At 40.7% G+C, this 22,138-nt stretch overlaps 1 protein-coding gene across 1 annotated transcript in view; it reads left to right on the forward strand.

The window, feature by feature from the left end:
• Window positions 1-22,138, forward strand: part of CEP112 (centrosomal protein 112) — a gene marked incomplete at its 5' end in the record, with an annotated part of 392,261 nt that overhangs the window by 336,381 nt on the left and 33,742 nt on the right. Inside the window, one exon of the mRNA XM_080924200.1 lies at window positions 13,880-13,969. Within this exon, the coding sequence (XP_080780326.1) occupies window positions 13,880-13,969 (90 nt within the window). The remainder of the gene's footprint in view (window positions 1-13,879; window positions 13,970-22,138) is intronic.

A 22,138-nucleotide genomic window follows, 5' to 3' on the forward strand; every position in this document is an offset into this window, starting at 1 on the left:
GTCAGCATCCAACATGAAGCAGAGAGGGACTCCTGACCCCCACCACTAGCTGAGGAGCTATTAACTGATGGATGCTGGGGAGGGAAAGTCAGTTTCATTAAGGAAATGAACCCTGGTCGGACAGCCATATTAGTGGATAGCACCACACCCTTGACTATATGGGCAGCAAAATCAAACTCAATGGATTATTTAAAAAAAAAAAAAATATGGAGAGGTGGGGGGTTGATCTGGCAGAAGTTAGAGAAGTATTGGAGGGCAAATATTTTAAAAATGTGTAAAATTCTTGAAAAATTCAAAATATATTTAAAAACTACAACTAGGAGAATGAGGTCAATCGACACTAAACATCCAGTCTGATCCCTGGTCAAAGACAAGCGGGTCCCTCAATAATAAGTCACAGAATGGCAGTCTGGAATACTGCAGATATGTGATACCTTAGACTAAATTGCTTCTAGGAACCATTCACATCTCTCTTGAGAACGATCTAACAGATTCAGAGTGTGCAGTGTAAAGTGACCGCAGGCCCAGTGACCTGAGAAACCAAGGCTCCTTTCTGAGTTCTCACCAGGGACAAAGAAGAGTGGCCTCCACTGAGCAGGATGAAAGGAGCAGCGGGAGCCACAGAGAGGCTTTTATGGTTCTGCCCTGAGTTCCCTGGGTTCTTCATATGCATAGGGGAAAGACATGGAGGAAAAGACTGTACTAATAGCGTTATGTCTGAATATAGTGATTGGGAAGCTTCAATTCTCTTGATGGTGTTTGTTGGTTTGTTTTCTAATTCATATGTATTTTATAATCCAAAGTGAAACACAATTTTAAAATTGATATTAATCCAAGAACAGGTTTTATCCACCACTGGTGTACCAAATGGCCTTAGCTGTTCAGCAGTTGAACTGACAAGCTGTGTTCATAGTATATTGCTGAGAAAACATAACTATAACAAATTAACTAGGAGACAGAGAGATGGTGCACAGTATGTGAGGGTGCTTGCCACAAATCCTGATGAACTAACTGTAATCCTTAGAATCTCTATGGCAGATGGAGAACCAAGTCCGACAAGTTGTCTCTGACCCCTGTACTGCACCGTGGCATGTGCACATACAGTAAATAAATGTAATTCACAACTAGATTAGTTAAAATCAGATTTCCTATATCAGGTCTACTTTAAGGTACCAAAATGAGTTTTGTCAGTTTGTAAGACAAACAACGGTGTATTTTAAGTCTTACATGTTTGGTTTGGAACCATTTATTTAAACAAACAAACAAACAACCCACTAGATTTGTAATTTTTGTAACAGAAATAGTTTAGTAGTATAGAAGAAAGGCCTTTCAAAAGTTAAGGTTTAACAAAATTTGAACTACATTCTTAAAACTTAGGCAACACTACTAAGAACCAGTTGTATTTTTGCTTAAAAATATGTTTTGAGCTCAGTGTAGTGGACCACTAGAATCCTACCTGAGGCAGGAGGATCACAATTGAAGTCAGCCTAAGCAAAGACTCATTTCAAGATCACAAAAGGAAAAGATGTCCTAAGAACCCACGCACTTTCCTGCAGTAAAGTGTCGCCCAACTAGTTCTTGTGCTGTCCAAGGAACCTTAATTTACTTTACACATTACCAACTGTGATTAAAGTTACTTCAAAAAGTGTTAAAACATTAACTTTTTCTTTGTGAAAGACATGTTTATTGTGCAATATCAGTGCTCGGGGAGAAAAGGGCTTGCACAGCCAACCCAGTAATTTTTTTTTTTAATCTAGTTAGAAACTTCTGAAACGTTCATCTAAAGCAAGCAATAAAAATCACATTAGAAGCCTCATAATTTCATCATGAGTGCAATTCTTACTATGTGGTTAGGATCATAAGCATTCGTGATCATTATTATACATTCAGATTATAACTCATAAATACATGCATTTGTTCTCTTACTCAGTAAATTTCATTTCCCAGAGTAGTTCTTGAAAAAGTTATCTTAAAAGTTGTTTGTTGCCAAGAATGTCACTACTCATGCTAATAACAGTGGACAGAGCAATAGATGGTATGCTGTCCACTTGTCATAACCTAGGGTCAGAAGGGAAAAGGGTCTCAGTTGAAAAATTATTTAGATCAGTTTGGTCTGTGAGTTTATCTGTGGGGAATTGTCTTGATTATTAATTGGCTAAGCCCACTTTGAGTAGCACCATTCTCTAGGCTGGGCCACAAATATATGGAAGTGAGAAAAGCTAGCAGAACAAGCAAGCAAAGATACTTACATGCATGTATTTCTCTCTGTTCTTACCTATGGATATGATGTTACTACTTGCTTGAGTTCTTGCCTTGACTTTCCCCTCAGTGATGGACTGTAACCTGAAATCAAAAGTAGGACAAACACTTTTCTCCCCTATGTTGCTCTTTGTCGGGGTAGCACAGCAACAGCAATAAGATTAGAACATATACTGGTCAGGTGGGGCTATGGAAGGACCACAGCAGACTCGCTCTATGAGGGAGATTATTGAAGGTTAGATGGAAAAGATGTGTGAAGAGCAAAGCTAAGTATACAATGGCTAACTCGTGCTACAGCTAAAACAGAATGTGCAAGCCGTTCTTACTGAATAAAAGAGGCCTCCTGGGCCTCTGCTCAGCCTTCCTTTGCAGGACTACTCAAACAGCCCCTGCTCCGTGAACTGTACCAACCTTGCTCAGCACACCCCCATTTTCTCTTTGTTGATCTCTACAATGTTATTTCCTTGGAAACAGTTCCTCCTCCTACCTACCTATGCCTGTCAAAATTACAGCTGTTCCTCAAAGCTCTTAACACTTCTCATTCCAAAGCCCCGTGCCTTTTTACTGTGTATTGGAACTGAGCACCTGTCTTCAACAGCTGTCAAGATTCCACCACATTGAAGCTGAAGCAGAAAGATTGCTGAGTCCAAGGCCAGCCTGGGCTAACTACTTAGAGAGTTTTAGGACAGCTTGGCTGAAAAAATAAGGCCCTGAGTCAAAGCCCATATTTCCTTTCTTTTTCCTCTCATTTTATGCTAACCTATACTGAAGGGAGCTACAGACATATAATTTTGCCCTGTGTACTCCCAGAATTCATCAGAGAAAACATGGTTCATGCAGTCCTCACTCTCACTGTCAAACCTGGGAAAATTAAGCTGTTTTTTTAGCCTTATTTATTACCTGTTTCATAGTTAAGAGTCCCCATTGACTTCAAATTGCCACTTTATGGGTGACCTGTCTGAATCAAAATCCAAACAAGATGCAAACATTGCATTTGATCTTCTTTTATGTCTTTTTTAATCGAAAGCATGCCTTTCTTTGCTTTTGTGCCATGACATTGACTTCTTGCAGAAAGCAGGTCAGTTGTCCTGCAGAATGTTCCACATTCTGGATTTATCTGCTCCCTTCCTTGTGGTGTCTTTGAACTTCTTTCTCTGTTCTTCTCATTCCTTTTGTTCTCAATTGGCAGCTTAAGACACTTACTGTGCGTCCTTGTCCTGCCTTTTGTCTTTATCACATAGCTTGTATGATAATGTCAGCTGCCTAAAGGATGCGACCTAGGCTCACCCCACTTTGTGCTTCCCATTTAATGTTGAGCACATTCTATATATACTCAAAACATTTTAAATGTAATATGAACTTAATGTATTCTTAGAATATATTTCACTTATTCTTAATCTGAAGAAGTTTACATTAGGGATTAAGTTGCCAGAGAACTCACCTCCATAATGTAGGTCACTGTTTCTTGGTTTATACTGAAAAAATTCCATCACCCTGACTTAAAGTAGTAAATTCTCATAGCTGAACATTCTTAAATTTTGGAGCATCATAAAACACTTTAAAAGAAATTTCCTAGTGCTTGGCATTCTTCCTGAGTCCAGACAGAAGTGATTTTAGAAATCAGCTGGGTGGTGCTTCCAGGCCTGAAAACTAGGTCACTAATCATCTTTCTGATCAGAAGAACTGAATTCTGCTTAGTAGTTCAGAAACCAAAGGCTGACTATAAAAACACTGTCACGTGTTTGCTTTGTTGTTGATAACTAACTGCAATCTGAGCTTTAATAACTAGAAAGGAGTGGAAGAAACTTCAAAAGGTTGCATGATAAATGTTTTTGACAATGTGTCAGCTGAACATTAAACAGGATCTTTGTAAACCCTCTCATTCTAAGTGGTTTAAATGGAAAGTTTTAAACTTCTTCCCTCCTAAGTATGGGCTCCAGATATCCGAGAATTCTAAGGTTAAAAAAAGAACAACCCTTTCCTGACATAGATGATTTGCATCCCTTGTGTAAATGTGGGGGGATGGGAAGCAAGCTCACCTAAGGCTCTGCCTTGCCATGCTAAGCATCTCTCTCCATCTAAGCATGTGTCATTGCTATACTGAAACTCCTTCCTTTATAACTTGAAATGGCCATGTGTGCAAAACCATAGAAACACTAATGAATGAGTACAGAAATAATACCAGTCCCCTAGTGCTGTTTTTCAGATTGTGTGAGCAAGTATTCTACTGGTCTTCACAAGGACAAAATGACCTCTAGTAAAACTGGGTCCTATGGAAGCTTTGGTTGTCATGTTAGCCAGAGGAAGCAAATACACACACACACACACACACACACACACACACACACACACACACACAAACACATACACACTTTCATGTGACCTAGATGGGAGAGGCACAGCTGGGTCAGGTCTTTTGATTTCCTGAATTCATTTTTATTCTCCTGGAGATGTACTTCCACCTTTTCTGTGCAGAGACACCTGCCTTCTGTTATCATTTCCTAAGCTGGAGATGGAACTGATTTTATGATTCATTAAGGTACAAGCATGTGACTCAATCTGCCGGTCATAACATCCTATTCTTCTGTCCCCTGGGATGAGCAGAGGACCCTAAAAGGGCCAACTGATCTTTATTTCTGTGGGGGGTGGTGCATGTGTGTATGTGTTCAGTGTTTCAAGAGAAAACAAAGTCAACGATAGAAGGGTTCCCTCCTATAGCTAGCATGCCAACTAAAAGCTTAAACAGCCGAAAGTAGGAAGAGCTGTTGTCTCACAGCTCAGGGACCAGGAGACTTAGATCTGGGCAGACCTAGCTCCCTCTGAAGGTTGTCAAAATGAATGCTTCCATGCTTCCTTAGCCTTACAATTGCCCAGAGCTTCTCAATGCTCTTGGCTCACAGAGTCACCCCAGGCTCTGGCCAACTCATTCCTAAATAGTTTGGTTGAAGTACTTAAGAGGCCCATGCTAAACCCAAACATGGTTGCACATAACTGGGATCCCAGAGCTCAGGAGACTGAGATGAAAGAGCATGAATTTGAGCCCTGTCTGGATTACCTAGCAAGGCTGTTGGCTTAGTTTTAGGTTTTTCCTTTAAAGGGGTATACCCTACTCTAGTATAACCTCAGCTAATTATGTCTGTAAGGACCCACATCCACATAAAGCCACCGTCACACATCTGCAATAGGCATCTTTTCTGAGAAGGACATCATTCCACCAAACCATCAGGAGAGTTAGGAGTGAAGCTGATTAAGGGGAAATGTATGAGCTTGGCCTTGAACTTGATAAGTTTGAGGTGATGCTAAGGTGAGTGACCATGTATCCACAAGGGAGATAGTTATAGGCATCAAATTAGAGGACATGTGAGGCACTGTGTGTGGAGATGAATGTTGGGAATCAGCAACAGGGAAGCCTAGTTAACATTGTCTGTCATACAGGAAAACCTGGATGGTGTGGTGTGGGTTCCAACTGAAATTTATAAAAATCAACTCATTACCCAAAGGAGATGCTATATTTAAAAAAAGAGTAGATTGAGAAGATCCTTTGGGAGAAATATGCACAGTTGAAAGGATGGAAAAGTGGGGAAAACAACAAAAGCTAGAGGAAGGCAGTCCCAGTGTTGTGATGTGAAAGAAAAGGATGTCTGGAGGAGGCCCAGCTGGTTGGTATTACCAGCACAAACTACTACTATAGTGTAAATAATAATTTACCAAGCATTTCAGAGATCACTTTAAAGATTGGGGGAGGAAGTTGTTCCCTTATGAAGCAGTCTAGCACAAGAAGAAGCAGATGAAATCACAAGATCTGGAGCTTGGGTATGTTGTAAGTGCAAGTCCTTAATGAGTACTTGAATCTGGATTTGAAACGTTTCCTGAAAAAAAAAAAATCTTGAATATGGGGATTTTAGATCAAATGTGTGAATGGTTAACATTGTAAGAAAATTGAGATTTAAGTGAATGGTTGATGGGTCTACTCTCTTTCCTGGGCTTCTACAGAAGAGTTGTGGTCTACAAGGACCTAACATTTCTAATGGTTTGTACTCTGTGCTGCAGAGTGAACTCAAGTGTGTGTGTAGTTGATGCACTAGCCAGAGAAGGAAATTCCCTTATGCTCCTAAAATTCCCAAGCTGTGGTTCTTAAACTTGATCCTGGATTTTACCCTCAAGATAAGAACTTGTTCACAAGTGAGGCTGCCTGAGAAGGAGAGGGGTGGATGTGCTTTGAATTTCCAGGGTAGAAATAGACTTGAGGAGTGTCTGTCAATGGTCTGCTGTGTGACAGGAGCATTAATGAGGTGTGGTGAGGGATTCCAGCTTCCTTAGATCTTGGAATAACATGATTTCTTTTCCTGGAACTTCTCTGAAGACCAGGAAACACTTAGCTTTTTTTAAAGTACATTTTTAGAGGAAATCCTATAGGGATTTTAAAGGACTGCAAATAGATGTTGAGAAAGAAAGGGGGAAAATGAAATGTCTTACTCTTTCAAGAAAACACCATCCTTGTTTTTCACATTGTCCATAATATTTTTGTTTTAGTGTTGAATCAGAGGCCAAGCAGGCTCACACTTAAATGCTGGTTCCTACACACATGGTTTATTGCAACAACACTGAAGCTTTTCTTGAAAGGAAATTTGATGTATGTGCAAAGTAGCATAGGTGTTAGATTAAGTTCCCCCAAGATTCCCTTTTCCTCACACCAGTATCACAAGGCAGACTGATTATGAAAGGATTTTAGAAATGTTTTGTGGGAGTGTGGGACCGGAACCTGAACATCACCATGATAGGAAAAGTGATTCCAGGTATTGGGGAGGTTTCAGGGGTCCCCACAGGCGTTGGAGCTTATTGTAGATCTGCAGCTGAGTACTGCCCCATCCCATAGCTCATTTCTTCATCTTGGCAGCTATGAATGAAGCAACACTACTGGAGAAATATTGATGGCATTTCTGCTAGCAAAGACTTGTTACTTTTGTCCCTAGACTTGGCCTATTTAAAAATGGTAATATAGCAGGAGATGCAGTGGCCTCCCTCAGCAGCCAGTGAAACCAGCCCATTAAAATGTTGCATTCTGCCATCACAGCATCTTTAGTGGCCCTAGTGTGCATCTTCACACATGAGTGACAGGGCTTGGTCTTCTTCCTCTGTTTGCTCCAGTTTACAGTATTATTTAAAATAATAAAATTAAGAAGTCAAGTGCAATCTTATGCTCCACTTGTATTTTATCTTAGCCTGAAGTTAGCAGTACCAGAAAGAAAGATATTTAATGTTTCTATGTCAATTTGCATGTCAAAGAAAGGCTGCTCAAAGGAGATGGAATGAGCACCATTTAGAGCTGAGTGTGAGTGTGCTGAATAAACAAACGTGGACATCATTACATGGGCAGCTAAGTCGAAGGGAGATTCACCCTTATCCCACCTTTGTAACCAGGGTTTCTACACTCACCAAAGACCGTCACTTCTGCCTAAGATCAAACTAAAGGAGGATGTTATAATAGTTTACGGAGTTTAAGGATAACCTTTAAAAAAAATCATCTTACGTGTTTCAACATCACTAAAAAATAAAATACAACATCACTAAAAAGTGAAACCCTGAAGTTCACTCTGTACAAGTTTACCTAAAAAAGAATACAAGCAGACCTCTGGTCTCTAGTTGTCTACTCATGAAGAGGCAAAGCATAGGCTAAGTCACAGAGGGTGTGCCTCCCGTGTGGTGGCTCTCATGGTGCTTCCAGAGCAGCAGGCTTAGCGGAGGATGGCACACACTGGCTCTGTTTGCATTTGCAAGGAACTCCCAGTTTCACTTGAGGTCTTTATGCAAGGATGAGAAAGGGAGATTAAAACAGTATTGTCATATTGTTCTGATGACAGCCTGAAATACATTCCAGGCCAAAGCCACAATGAAGTCTGTATTCTGAGACAGCCAGGAAGGGACACTGGAGGCACTACTCTCAAGTGTCATAGGCAAGGTCAGCATTCTCTAGAAAGACTGGACACCGTAAAATGCCATCAGAAAGCACTATTAAATGCCATGTTCCTGGGGACATTTTATCTTTGTAATCATATTTCACTGTACTGCTCTTTTCCAATGAGCTTTTTCTTTATTGGATGATTTTTAACTGCTCTGTGATTGAAATAAAGTATTGTTGCATTATTTATGATTAGAAGGCATGGATCTGCCCACTTCCTTCTTGTTTAATTAATTCACAGCTATATGAGAGCTTTGGTTTTTATACAGTGACACATATGTTCTTACTACACGGTTTACAGGCTAGGGAGGGCATCACTCTACGTTATGGTCACTAACTTCACTAAATAGCATTGACTATTATAATCCCACCTCTGGCTTCCAGACCATCAGCTCAATGGAAAGGCCTGGAATCCAGTCCTTTCTCTTCTCCTGAAGAGCACTAGTAATGCATAAAATCCTTCACACTTGGGCTTGCTATGATTATTTTAAACAAACAAAGCAGCTTTTCTTCTATGCCCATCACTTGCAGAGTATGCTACACCCTCATCATGCATATACAGGGAGGATTATGTCATTTACAGTTTTCTTCTACATGTCCTCCTTTGTTCCCTACCACAAAATACCAGAACAATCCTGCTCTCTCCTAAACTGGCCTGCAGAGTATTTAAAAGCAGATATAATGAACGAATCATCTCTTTAGTGATAATACCAGCTGACAAAGCAGAGATAACACGGAATAATCCTGCAGAACACAACTTAAACGTCCTCATTGACGATTGGTTTCCTATTTTTGACCTAAAAGGACATTCTGTTCTGCAATTTCTTGGCTCTTTTTAGTAATAAGCTAAAAGTGTGTGTGTGTGCATGCACACGCATGCAAGTGTGTGTGACTATGTATGTGCAAGTGTATGTGTTCAAGTATATGTGAATATGCATATGTATGAGTATGAGTATATTCATATGTGTGTATATGTGCATGTGTCTTCATGTGTGTATGATGTCACAACTGGTGTTTTCTCAAAAAAAGAAACCACAACTTAAAAGAAATTCCATTGGTTGTACATTCTGAGGAGCTGTGGTCATTTTCTCGTGGTCTTTTATGACAAAATCGGAAATTCAAATTCAAATAACATAATAATTGTTTTAAAATATTAATCTGGGAACAGTTACCAACAGAAACCATCATTTTCCTTTTATGTACTACATTTTAATTGAGAAAGAATATTTTTGGCTACTTTTCAATTTTTACAATGATTTTTAATAGATAATAAAAGTCATTTCCAGACACAACTTTCTCTGATTAACCTCTAAAAAGATTTCTGTGCTTTACATTTTTTTAACTATTACCACGTTTTAAGTTCTACTGTTTTTGAAAAGCAGATGTAATTTGAATTCTGTCTTGATGATAATGATAAAGTACTGTGTGGGGTATGAGGACAATTTCCTTTGACTTCCCTCACACTGTCTCCGCCACTGCCTCCCACCCCTCCTGGTCCTCTGCAGCTCTCTGGGCTCCATTTCTCTCCTCTGCCTGCTCGGCTTTGTGGCCATTACGAAGGCCAGGTTTCAGAACACTCTTCAATTTGCTCATTTTTCTAGACAAGGGTTCCCTATGCGTGGGTCTAAGAGGCTCTCTATCTTGTCCAGACCTGGCTGTGCAGCTTACCTTTCAGCTCAGGGAGCCCTAACTAGAGCTACTACAGTGCAATGAATGTCACACACTGGTTATTCTCCATTACAGAGGCTAGAACTTCCACCATCAAGACCTCAGCAGAGTGCAGTCTGTGAGACTGTGATTCCACTCTTAGACTAGCCTCTTTTCTTAGCATGCTAATTCCATCAGTATGGCACACAAGTACACAGGGCTATTGCCATAGCAATTGTCCAAGGACCCTTGCATAACATCTGAGACGCTCAAACTGGTACCATTGCCTTGGGTGTTAGGATTTCAATATATGAACTTGTCGGATATAAATATTAATAACACAGCAATAGGTCCTCCTTGAAGTCCCAGTAGCTCTTTAAAATCAGCATGTTAAAACCATACTGCCCCCAATATTTCTGACTTGCTATTCCTGAAATCCTCAACTCTCATTGTCAACGCCTTGAAATCAGCTAAGTCCCTGCTCTCTTCCAAGCCCCCAGTGATGGTTCTACCACCTGAGTCCACTTCTCCATAGCTACTGCTCTCACTCAAGGCCTCCTTGTATTTGGCCCTCCATCTGAAACAGCCTTCTTTCTTAGCCCCTTGCTTTTATTGGGACAATTAGTTCCTCGGAATTCAATAGAACACAATAGATGTGAAATACTGCCACAAAGGAGAGAGGCACATTAGCTTCAGGCTTTGGCATTTGGTAACAAGTAATTGATGAAGTAAGACCAGGAGAATGGCGAGGAGAAGAGGCTGGAAGAGACTGGCAAGAGGAGACAGTGTGCAAGTGTGGGGCCTGCTAGTGAAGGCGAGGTAGAACCAGAAGGAAGGAAATGAGTTTTCCTTTAAGACAGGGGAAAATGCACAAGTTTATATTTTTCAGTAAGTAAAACAAAAACTATAAAATAACCCACTATAACCAGACAGCATTATTATAATCAACACTCTGAGAGTGTGTGTGCAGAGATGGCTATACATATTTTAAAATATGATATAGATATGTTCTGCATTTCCAAACACAAGACTATCACTGGTTAAATGTGCCAGATTAAGGACCACCTGAAGTCCTGATGGTTGAAATAGACTTCCTTAGGGAGTAGAACTGTATGACTCAGTTCCCTTCACAGTTGCAGTTTGGGAGTCGCCTGTGCCAGGCATTGATCTGGCCAGGGATTAAGCCTGCAGAAGTGACAGAGAACCCACAACCGTAATCATTTGCAGCCTCACACAGACAGGTATGTTAGTTCTATTCAACAGCAGGTTGGGGAAAGCCCAGAGGAGTCCAGTGAGCTCTGCCCTGAGTTTCAGAACAGAGTAGGTGGGACAAAGAAAAGAAAAGAGCAAGCACAGAGAAAGAGGCAGCATGGCACAGCCCAGACATTGAATTTGAAGTTAGAGAAGCACTAGTGCTAGCCCAGTACCACTACTGGCCATGGGAATTTGAGCACACAGAACCCCCATGATCTCCTAAGACAGCATGTGACTTGCTATAAAGAATCATCAGGAGAGTTGTAAATACAACCCCCAGCCCCCGTCTTAGCTTGTTACTGACGGTAACAATGGCCCCAGCATAGCACGAAAACCCCCAGATGCTTCCTCCATGCTACTAGTCTAAGGCCTTTCATGTTGTACTGAGGAAGTCAAGCAGCATCTCAGAGGTGGGGAGAATGGCCTCAGATGTCATCAGGGAGACGGGATTCAGAAGATCACTGACAGTAGTGGAGTGGCTTAGCTGCAAAGAACTGGACAGGAAAGTGTGCATGGATTTGCTCTGCAGCAATGGTCGTTACTTCCCACAACCGTGCCATTTTATAATGGCTCTCCTGAGAGCCATCACAAGTAAAGGAATGCTTCAGAACTGACAAGAATGGGAACAACCTCATCTTCCTTTTGGAAACAGACCACAATAGAATAAAAACAGATAAGAACTTGAGATTTCCAAGCTCATTCCCAGACCTAGTCAGATTGTAAATTCATAATATTTAATATCAGAGACCCTAAAGCCATATAAATAAGCTCATTTTAAAATGATCTTTCCTTTTAAATTGAAAGTTTTTAGTATGAATGTGCTTCAAACAATCCCTACAATCAGAAACAACACTATAAACATGTCTTGTTTTTCCTTTTGGAGAGTGACCATATATAGCTTTCATTAGATGCTCAAAGAGGTTTAAGATCCAACCCCCCCCCAAATAAAAACAATGGCTCTCGTGTGTGTGTGTGTGTGTGTGTGTGTGTGTGTGTGTGTGTGTGTGTGTGTGTGTAGAAAATACTAACCTTGTATTGAAATTTTTGTTGTTGTTCTTTCTTAAGATAGGGTGTCACAGGACACCCCAAGTTAACCGTGAACTTCTGACCCTCTTACCCTAGCTTCCTAGGTGCTACAACTGCGGGCAGCTGCCACCATTGCACCACACACTGAATTTTTAATGAACCCTAAATAGACATTATACCTGAACCTGTGGTGCCTGGATATGTGACATTTATTCCAGGCTGAGCTCCAGGGATTCTCCCTGAACATCTGCCCATCTCTTAGAACTAACTGCTCAGAGTCCTCAGGGCTCTTCACTTTTTTCTCATGCTCTGGATCTAACCCTTCAGGACCATGACCTCTACCTTCAGAATCTACCTGGTATCCAGCATTTTATTTGCCAACTGCTTCTAACTTGTTCCAATTCTCCATCACTCTTTCCTGGGAAACCAACTGGTCCTGATTAGCTTCTCCACACCTGCCTTGCCCTTCGCTAGTCTGCAACCAAAGCAGTGCCTACTCAGAGTCCTCCAGCAGCTTGCTAGCTCAGTGGAACCTAAACTACCACTGACCTGACTGACACTCCACATAGCCTGAGACCTCATTCTTCTGCCTTTTACAATTGCAATGTCCTGTGTCTGTAAGAAATGCTTTCCTGAAGATCCATGTGGCTACGTTCTCCTTACTGGTAAATATCTGCTCAGATAGCTCTTCTTGGGCCATCCGTCTTAACATTGTAATTTTTCCTCGGAATAGCCCCTCCTCTGCACTGACCAAGGGTATGGATTACACTCATTCTTTGTTCACTCCCCCACCTTTGTAACGTAGGTCTGGGGAATCGGGAGGGTGTCTTTGTTGCACATGACATGTAGGGTCCCTACCACGGTCTTAGCATCATGCAGGGATATTGACTAGATGGACTTAGTTTTGAGGTTACTTACCATCCTTGCTGTCACCATGCCATGCCCTCTGTTCACTGTAACTTTCTGTGCATTGGTTCCGTAACAGTACAAGATGCTCTGTGTCTTTTCTGCCTTACTTTTCACTGAAGATTGGCACAATGCCAACGGTAGACCTGTGTGGTTTCCAGCCTCCTCATGTTAACCAGGATCTGCTTCTGACAGCTACTTGGCAACTGAAAGGTCATCTCTCTTCACAACTACCAAGTTCTTTGAATTCCACACCATCCTCTCAGAGTTTCTATGGAGATTCATTTAAGTTTGCCATAAATTAATCTTTAAATGTCATGTTGACTAGATATCACAATACCTACAGATTTTAATGCTTTTCATTGCTATGCTGGTAGGACTGCTGAAGTTAAAAATAACTTCTCCTTTCTTACATGATTGAGGCCTATGCTGGATAGGAGTCATTTTAATAACGTAAACTTGCTAATTTGTCTATTTTATACATTAGGACTTTTTTTTCTTTTCTGTGGCTTTTTGGCATTTTAAGACAGGGTCTGGCTGTGTAGCCTAGACTTGTCTCAAACTCTCAGCAATGCTCCTGCCTCAGCCTTTTGAGATTGCAGTCATGTGCCACCACGCCCTGCTACATTTGCAGGTTTTTATTCTAGGTACTCCTAAAGCACAAATGATGTGGGCTGAGTAGCAAAGCCTGGGCTCTGTGCTGAAACTCTTTGAAACAAAGTAATAAGACAAGATCTGAGGCCCTGGTGATAGCAATTTCTGAGGTAGAACTAGTTTTTCAAGTACACTAATTTTTGATGTTGCTTTGTTTGTTTTATACTGTTTCAGGCTTTACAAGATGAACTAGAAACCCGCTCTAATCAGGTACGAAGTGCAGAGAAAAAGTTACAGCACAAAGAACTGGAGGCACAGGAACAGGTAGGTCCTGTCTACCTTGGTTGTTCCTTCTCAGGCTCAGGGGCTGCTTCAATGTGTCAGCTAGGGTTCTCTGGCTTTGAGGACCAAGAGCCCAATGGATGGTCAGAAACAAGTATTGCCACTCAAGAACAAGAGGTCTAGAGATTATGAAGACTGAATCTCTGACATTCTGGTGGCTCTTCCTCCTTTAGTGGCTTAATTCTTGAAGCAATTCCAAGATGGCTGCAGCAGTGCCACATATCCCACCCAGTCGGCATTCTCTGGATACACAAGGTAGTCGGTTTCTGGAATCTTTTGAGGAATAAGGACTCTTAGACTCACTCCTCTGCCTCTTTATTGGCTACAGCAGGTAACATGCTTAGTCTAGCATTGCCCTGTCAAGAGCTAGAGCACTCACTGAGAGTCCCCAACAAGCCAGACAGCAAGGGCTAGAGCCTGAGAGTCCCCCATAAGCCAGCCAGCACTCACCAGTTGATGGTGGGCTTAGACAGGGAAAGGAAAGAAAAAAAGAATTAAAGAAATAGATATTGAGTAGACATCTGACAGTGTCTTCTATGTCATTGTTTAAAAATAAGTGGATATATATTTTGGTTTCTCTTTAGATTAGATGAAACTCCATAACATAAATAGACATTATTTAGTTAACATACATAAATCTGTTTTCTTTTCCATTTCAATGTTCTCTTTCTTTCCATTAAATTAATAAAATAAGCTGACTGTGACATAGCTATTAACCTATTTTATTTTAAAATGGCAAGCGTATTTATACTCAACTCTTAGTTTTAATGAATTATAGTACATGGCAATGTTGACACTTTAAAAGCTTTAGCAATGGGCCAACAGAGAACATGAGTGTTAACGAGATCAGGGGTTCCACTGTCCCCAGCCACTGGATACAGCCATGCTACCACTTCTCGGTGTCACCAGCCACTGTGCACAAACCACTAGGAGTGTTGCCACATGGCCATACCTCAGCTGTGCCAGGAAAGATCAGTACAAGATCTCAGGATGGGTTGTTTTGATTTTTGGAAAATATAGGTGCTCAGGTCTGGTAATAGAAGCTCTGTTCATCTCTTGGGATATTGACAGAAATGGGCTCAAGGCATGGAGTGGGGCCAATGGTGTGGGTTCTAACAGTCTCTGAGTTGTGCAGTTGTCAAAGGCTTCCATGTTCGATAGCTTGTCCCTGCGTTCTTTAACAGACTCAACGAGTTTAAAGTTCCATTATCAGCTTGTGCTCTTACAGATGATGTTCTTAGTATCAATCTAGAGAACTTTTCCTAACATTAACTTCCAGGTGTTTTTCTTTTTTGCCCTGAAGTTTTATAGGTTTTTTTTTTAATGTAAATTCAAGGGTATGATATATTCTGAGTTAATTTTTTATTATTTTACTTATTTAATTTACATCTCAATTACTGTCTCCTCCCAGTCACTCCCCCACACAATTCTTCCTCCATCCTCCTTCCCTTTTCCTCTGAGAAGGTGGGACCCATCCATGGATATTCTCTGACCCTGGGACATTAAGTCTGTGAGGCTAGGTGCACCCTCTCCCACTGAAGCCAGACAAGGCAGCCCATCTAGAAATGCATATGCCATGTTCAGGCAACATCTTTGGGATATCCCTGTTCTAGTTTTTCAGGACCCACATGAAGAACAAGCTGCACATCCGCTACATTTGTATGGAGAGGCCTAGGTCGAGTCCATGTATGTTCTTTAGTTTTTGGTTCAGACTCTGAGAGCCCCAAGAGTCCAGGTTAATTGACTCTGTTGGTCTTCCTATGGAGATCCTATTCCCTTAGGGGCTGAAATCCTTTCTACTGTTCTTCCATAAGAGTCCCCAAGCACCATCCACCGGCTGTAAGTGTCTGCATCTATCTAAGTCAGCTAATGGGTGGAGCCTCTCAGAGGACAGCCATGCTAGGTTCCTGTTGGTAAGCATAAAAGAGTACCATTAGTAGTGTCAGGGATTGGTACTTGCCCGTGGGATGGGTCTCAAGTGGGGCAGTTATTGGTAGGTCATTCCCTCAGTTTCTGCTCCATCCCCCATCCCTGCATTTCTTGTAGACAAGAAAAATTTGGGGTCAAATGTTTTGTGGGTGGGTTGATGTCCCTGTCACTCCATTGATGTTCCTGCCTGTCGATATAGGGGGTGGCTTCTTTAGGTTTCATATCACCAATGCTGTGAGTCATCGTTCTGGACACCCTCATTGACTCTTGAGTACCTCCCTTGTCCCAGGTCGCTTTCTGGAGATGCAAATTTCAAATGTTCTCATGGCTATCTGGTCATCTTTCTCTCTCTCTCTCACCCTCTCTCCCTCCCTCCCTCCCTCCCTCCCTCTCTTTCTCTCTCTCTCTCTCTCTCTCTCTCTCTCTCTCTCTCTCTCTCTCTCTCTCTCAACCTTTCATGTTCTTCTTCTATGGCAGCTTCTTCTTTCTCTAGTAAAATATATTTTAAAAGCCCAGTTCCAGAGTTTCTTTTTACTACATCTTTGCTTATGCTTCCTTCTTGTTTAGCTTCTTTGGCTCTGTGGAGTGTAGCATGGGGATACTGTGGCTAATATTTACTTATAAGTGAGTACATACCTTGCATGTCTTTTTGGACTGGGTTACCGCACTCATAATGATATTCACAAGTTCCATCCATTTGCCTGAAAAATTAATGATGTCTTGGTTTTTAATAGCTGAATAGTATTCCATTGCACAGATGTACCAATTTTTTTATTCATTCCTTAGTTGAAGGACATCTAGGTTGTTTTCAGTTTCTAGTCATTATGAATAAAGCTGCTATGAACATAGTTGAGCAAGTGTCTTTGTGGGACGGAGGAGCATATTTTGGGTCCATGCCCAAGAGTAATATAGCTGGGTCTTGAGGTAGAACTATTTCCGATTTTCTGAGAAACCACCAAATTTATTTTTTAAGTGGTTGTAAAGTTGTGCACTCCCATCAGCTATGGAAGAGGATACTACATGTTTTTGCCAGCATGAGCTCTCTCTTGAGTTTTTATCTTAGCCACTCTGAGGGGTGTAAAATAAAGTTTTATTGATTTGCATTTCCCTAATCACTGAGGATTTTGAACATTTCTTTAAGTACTTAACAACTATTTGAGATTCCTCTGTTGAGAATTCTCTGAGTAGCTCTGTACCCTATTTTTAATTGGGTTATTTGGGTTGTTGGTGTCTAACTTCTTGAGTTCTTTATATATTTTGGATATTAGCCCTCTGTCAGATGTAAGGTTGGTAAAGATCCTTTCCCAGTCTGTTGGCTGCTGTTTTGCCATATTGACAGTGTCATTTGCCTTACAGAAGCTTTGCAATTTCATGAGGTCCCATTTATCAGTTGTTGATCTTAGAGACTGAGTCACTGGTGTTCTGTTCAGGAAATTGTCACCTATTTCAATCATCCAAAGGTATTTCCCACTTTCTCTTCTATGATATTTAGTGTATCTGGTTTTATATTGAGGTCTTTGTTCCACTTGGACTTGAGTTTTGTGCAGGATGATAAATATGGATCTATTTTCATTCTTCTACATGTAGACATCCAGTTAGACCAGCACCATTTGTTGAAGATGCTTTCTTTTTTCCATTGTATGGTTTTGAATTTCCAATCAAAAATCAAGTGACCATAGGTGTGTGAGGTTATTTTTGGGTCTTTGATTTGATTCCATTCATCAACATGTCTATTTCTGTACCAATACCATACAGTTTTCATCACTATTGCTTTGCAATATAGCTTGAGGTCAGGGATGGTGATTCCTCCCAAACTTCTTTTGTTCAGGACTATTTTGGCTATCCTAGATATTTTTATTTTTCTATATAATGTTGAGAATTGCTTTTTCAAGGTCTATAAAAAATTTGTTCGGATTTGATGGGAATTGCATTGAATCTGTACATTGATTTTAATAAGATGGCAATTTTTATTATGTTAGCCCTGTCTATCCATGAGCATTGGAGATCTTTCCATCTTCTGAGATCTTCAGTTTCTTTCTTCAGGAATATAAAGTTCTTGTCATACAGATCTTTCACTTGCTTGGTTAGAGTTACACCAAGATTTTTTATATTATTCATGGCTATTGTAAAGGGTGCTGTTTCCCTAATTTTTTTCTTACCAAGTTTATCATTTGTGTAAAGGAGGGCTATTGGGTTAGGTCTTTTCATGGTATCCCAGATTTCCTGGATGTTTTGTGTCAGGAATTTTTTAGATTTAACATTTTCTTCTTCTATTGTATCTTTTATGCCTGAAATTCTCTCTTCCATTCTGTTGGTGATGCTTGTACCTGTTGTTCCTGTTCTCCTCCCTAGGTTTTTCATCTCCAGGATCTCCTCAATTTGTGTTTTCTTTATTGTTCTATTTCCACTTTCAGGTCTTGCACAGTTTTATATATTTATATTACCTGTTTAATCATATTTTCTTGTATATCTTTAAAGAATTTATTAATTTTCTCTTTAAAGGCCTCTATCATTTTTTTAAGATTGGCTCTAGGGCCATTTTCTTGTGGTTCAGTTGTGATGAATAACCAGCTCTTGCTGGTGTAGTGTAGTGGTGCTCTGAAGGTGTCATATCACTCAGGTTTTGTTGATTGTGCTCATTCAAGGGCCTTTAGCCATCTGATAGCTTTGGTCCCTGGATGTTCCTGTTGTAGTAAGTATTGGGAGAGGGTTAACCTTAATGGTCCTTGTATGGCAGGCCTCTGATGGGTATCCTTGGGCTGTATGGTTCAGGAGCCTCAGATCTGATGAAGGTGGACAAAGCTGTTGGGGGAGAATGGACGTCCATTTGGGCAGTCGGGCTGCTCAGGGCAGCTGGGTGTGCACGGAGAATCTGCCAGCAGGGAAGATAGGAGGGATGGAAGCTTACTGGTTTGGTTCAGGATCTGATGAAGGTGGGAGGAGAGGTGGCAGGAGAATGTCAGAAAAGTTAATTTTTTAAAAATTAAAACTTACTGTGTGACCTGACTTTCTATACCTTCTTGCTATGCCATAGTGTCTTCCCCATACAATCTACTTCATATATATACTTCTGATTTCATAAATGCATATGCATGTATGGATATAATGCTATTATATGGTATCCTTGTCATAGAGTTGAAAACAGGTGAAATGCTCTGATTTAAAAAAACAAACAAACAAACAAAAAAACCCCACAATTTCCAAATGTCTACAAGGGGCAAACATTGAGCAAGAAGCATTTAATCTTTGTGTCCAAAGAAAGTCAGCATTGCCTTCTCCATCTTAACCATGGCCATATAAAACCACACCTAGTGGAAATGTGTCAGACACAGTCATCTGAATTCTAGCCCTCTGTTCCTATGGTGATAGCTTTGCAGTCCACTTCCATTCAGTATAAGAAAGGAAGAAACAAACAAGCTATGCTGGTTCCAAATCACAGGCTTCCTAAGGGTGACAAGGGAATAAACCTGGAAGTCCAAATGCCCATGACAGTAGCTAATGACATTGACCTTTTACAGGCAGATGCATGAGACGAAGGAGATGAGCACAGGGCAGATTTGGCCACAGAGGAACACACGCTCTTCAGTGGGAGTGCAGTGGAGCACTTGTGCAGAAGGTCACCTGACAAAGGTCACCTGTGCACCAAGAAAAGCAAGCTTTTCAAAAACACAAAACTTTCTGGGGCTCCCTAGAGGGCTGTGGCCTCTCACTTTGTGGTAAAATGTGACTTCAGGTAAAACTTTGTTGATACCACTTAAACTCATGGCAAAACTTCACACAGAAAATTCCATAATCTGTTGAGAGTTGGGAAATCAAGAAATCCCAAATGAACAATAGGGAAGAATTCAAAACTACTTTCAGCCTTCTTTTTTCTCTTGACTTCTGTTTGATCATCAAAGTTGCTTTCATGTTGCAGTGACAATAGCTTGTTAGAATATCTCTTACACTCGTTCCTGATATCTCCCTGTTAGGCTGCAGTTTACAAAGGAACATCGGGAAATACCCACACATGAAGCTGAGTACTTCTTAGCCATTACCACCACTAGGTGTTAGGTCCTTTCTACAAGTTCCTGGGTTGTAGCTGGAACAGAAAGGCCAATTGTTTCAAGAAAAATGAGTAGCAATGAATCTGTACTTAATAAATCTTAATAAATAAATAATATCTGTAACTTAATACCTTTTATCAGAATTTGACTCATGTTCCCCCTTTCAGTTGATGACCCCGAGAGAATCACTCAAAAGGACTAGGCTTCCTCAGTGACTGATGGTTTCTTAGGGTCTGCTTCTGTATGGACCTCAGGTATCTGGAATGTTGACAACATTCTGATGCGCCTTGCCTTTTCATCACCCATCAAAGTGATGGCTACAGTAGCAGCAGCTGGCCTTACGTCACCCAATCAAACAACTGAGCGGAACGTAGAACAGCTACTTAGAACTTTCTTCTTTTTCTTGTCAACTAAATATTGTTATCCTGATACTGGTTGCATTTTAAAAAATCAAATTGAAACTGGCAGACTTACAAAAGACAATTTCCTAGGCTGCTTTTTATAACTTACTTGCTTCTTTTAAAAAAAATGTTTAAACTGTCTGGTTTTCATTTAAGAAAAATTCCTGTGTTTTGATTTTACAAAAACCAAAAAAAAAAAAAAAAAAAAAAAGAATGAGGCATTTTTAAAGCTCGGTTTTTAATTAAAAACAAAAGGCTGCTTCTCACCAGGTCTTGATGGGTGGTATCCTTCACACCCTAGTTCAGTCATCTCTTCTCTGTCTCCTCCAGGCATAGCCGCAGAGAGCGCACCTCTATCCGTGGGTCCAAAAGAAGTCCTGGTCCACATATGCCAAGTCAGAGAACTGGGATGAAAACTTACTGGTTTCCTAAGTTAATCTTACAAAATATGATCCTTCCTGTAATCCTCAAATAGTAAAGACATATAATCACCATTATATTTATCTACACTAGGAGTTAGTATTGTTTCTAATTCCAGATAAGATCTGGGCAATAAACCCATAACTCCAGGAAAGGGTAAGAGAATGGAGCTCTGGTCAGACTTCCTCCTTGTGCAAAGAAACAGGACTGAAGAAAGGTTGTGCTGTCTCTGAGGACCCAAGGAGGGCTGGGTATCACTCGAGTTCAGGTATAGATCAGAACATTATGGTTCAAACTAAAACTCACCTTTGGGACCAAATGCTTTATAATTCACAATGAGAATAGATTATTAAACTGGCAAATTATAGAGAAGGGAGAAAACAGAAATAACCTAAATTTTTACCTGGTATTTTTAATACTGTGTAAAGCATATTTTTATAACAATATCACAAAACAGTGTCAGATTCTGCCCTATTACAGTGGGTACTTAACACATGTAACAAGCCTCCTGTTTTAGACTAGTGATCTGAAAGTTGAAAACATAATTAGCTTTCATATTGATTTAATTGATTTTGCCAGTGGCTAAGGAAAGATTTCATTAGGTCTCATGGTCTCTTGATACATTGCTGACTTTCTCCTTTTTTGTATTTGATTTAATTGATCACTTTGTTTCCCAGAGAAAAATCTTTTAAAATAAGTTAATTTTTAAAAGCCAGCACTTGAGAGACTTCCTTATAAATAATCTTGAGTGCTGACCATGTTGTATAGAAGAGGTACTCTTTACTCTTGTCTACTCATTTCATATTTTCTCTCTACCTGGTGCTGATGGAACCCAGAGCCACTAAGCCATTTTAGTCCTCACAGGCTCTCCACCCAAGACAACGCCAGGTCTGAGAAGACTTTAAGACAGATGATCAGTGGACCCTGCTATCAAGGGTCACAGTACTAAGAAGCTGGGAATCAAAGTGGGGCTTTATTTCCACAAGGCTAAGTAATGAAAAGAACAAGATCCTTGATGCTACCTCACATCCTCATGGTCCCTGGGAGAGTAAGGGTGAGGAGGATTCAGCTGGGAGAAGGCTCCCAGGGCCCTATTGACAGGGTGTCATTTCAAGAGTGCCAGGAGCAAAGCAGTTCCTTCCATGGCTGTCAGGAAAGAGCTAGCACTTCTTCCAGAAGCCTTCAGTGAAAAGCTCCTGGCTCCCACCTATTACACAGCCTCAGGATGCCCCTGGAGGCCACTCTAGCTTTGTGGTCAGCCTTTTTGATGGTCATTGCTTTAGTTCCTCATAGTGTGTGATGTGTCCAAGTTTAGACTATACAGGCACAGGTAGTCAATAAGCTGTTTTCAAATA

This window comes from Micromys minutus (genome assembly GCF_963924665.1).
Source record: "Micromys minutus genome assembly, chromosome: 10".
Classification (NCBI taxonomy): domain Eukaryota; kingdom Metazoa; phylum Chordata; class Mammalia; order Rodentia; family Muridae; genus Micromys; species Micromys minutus.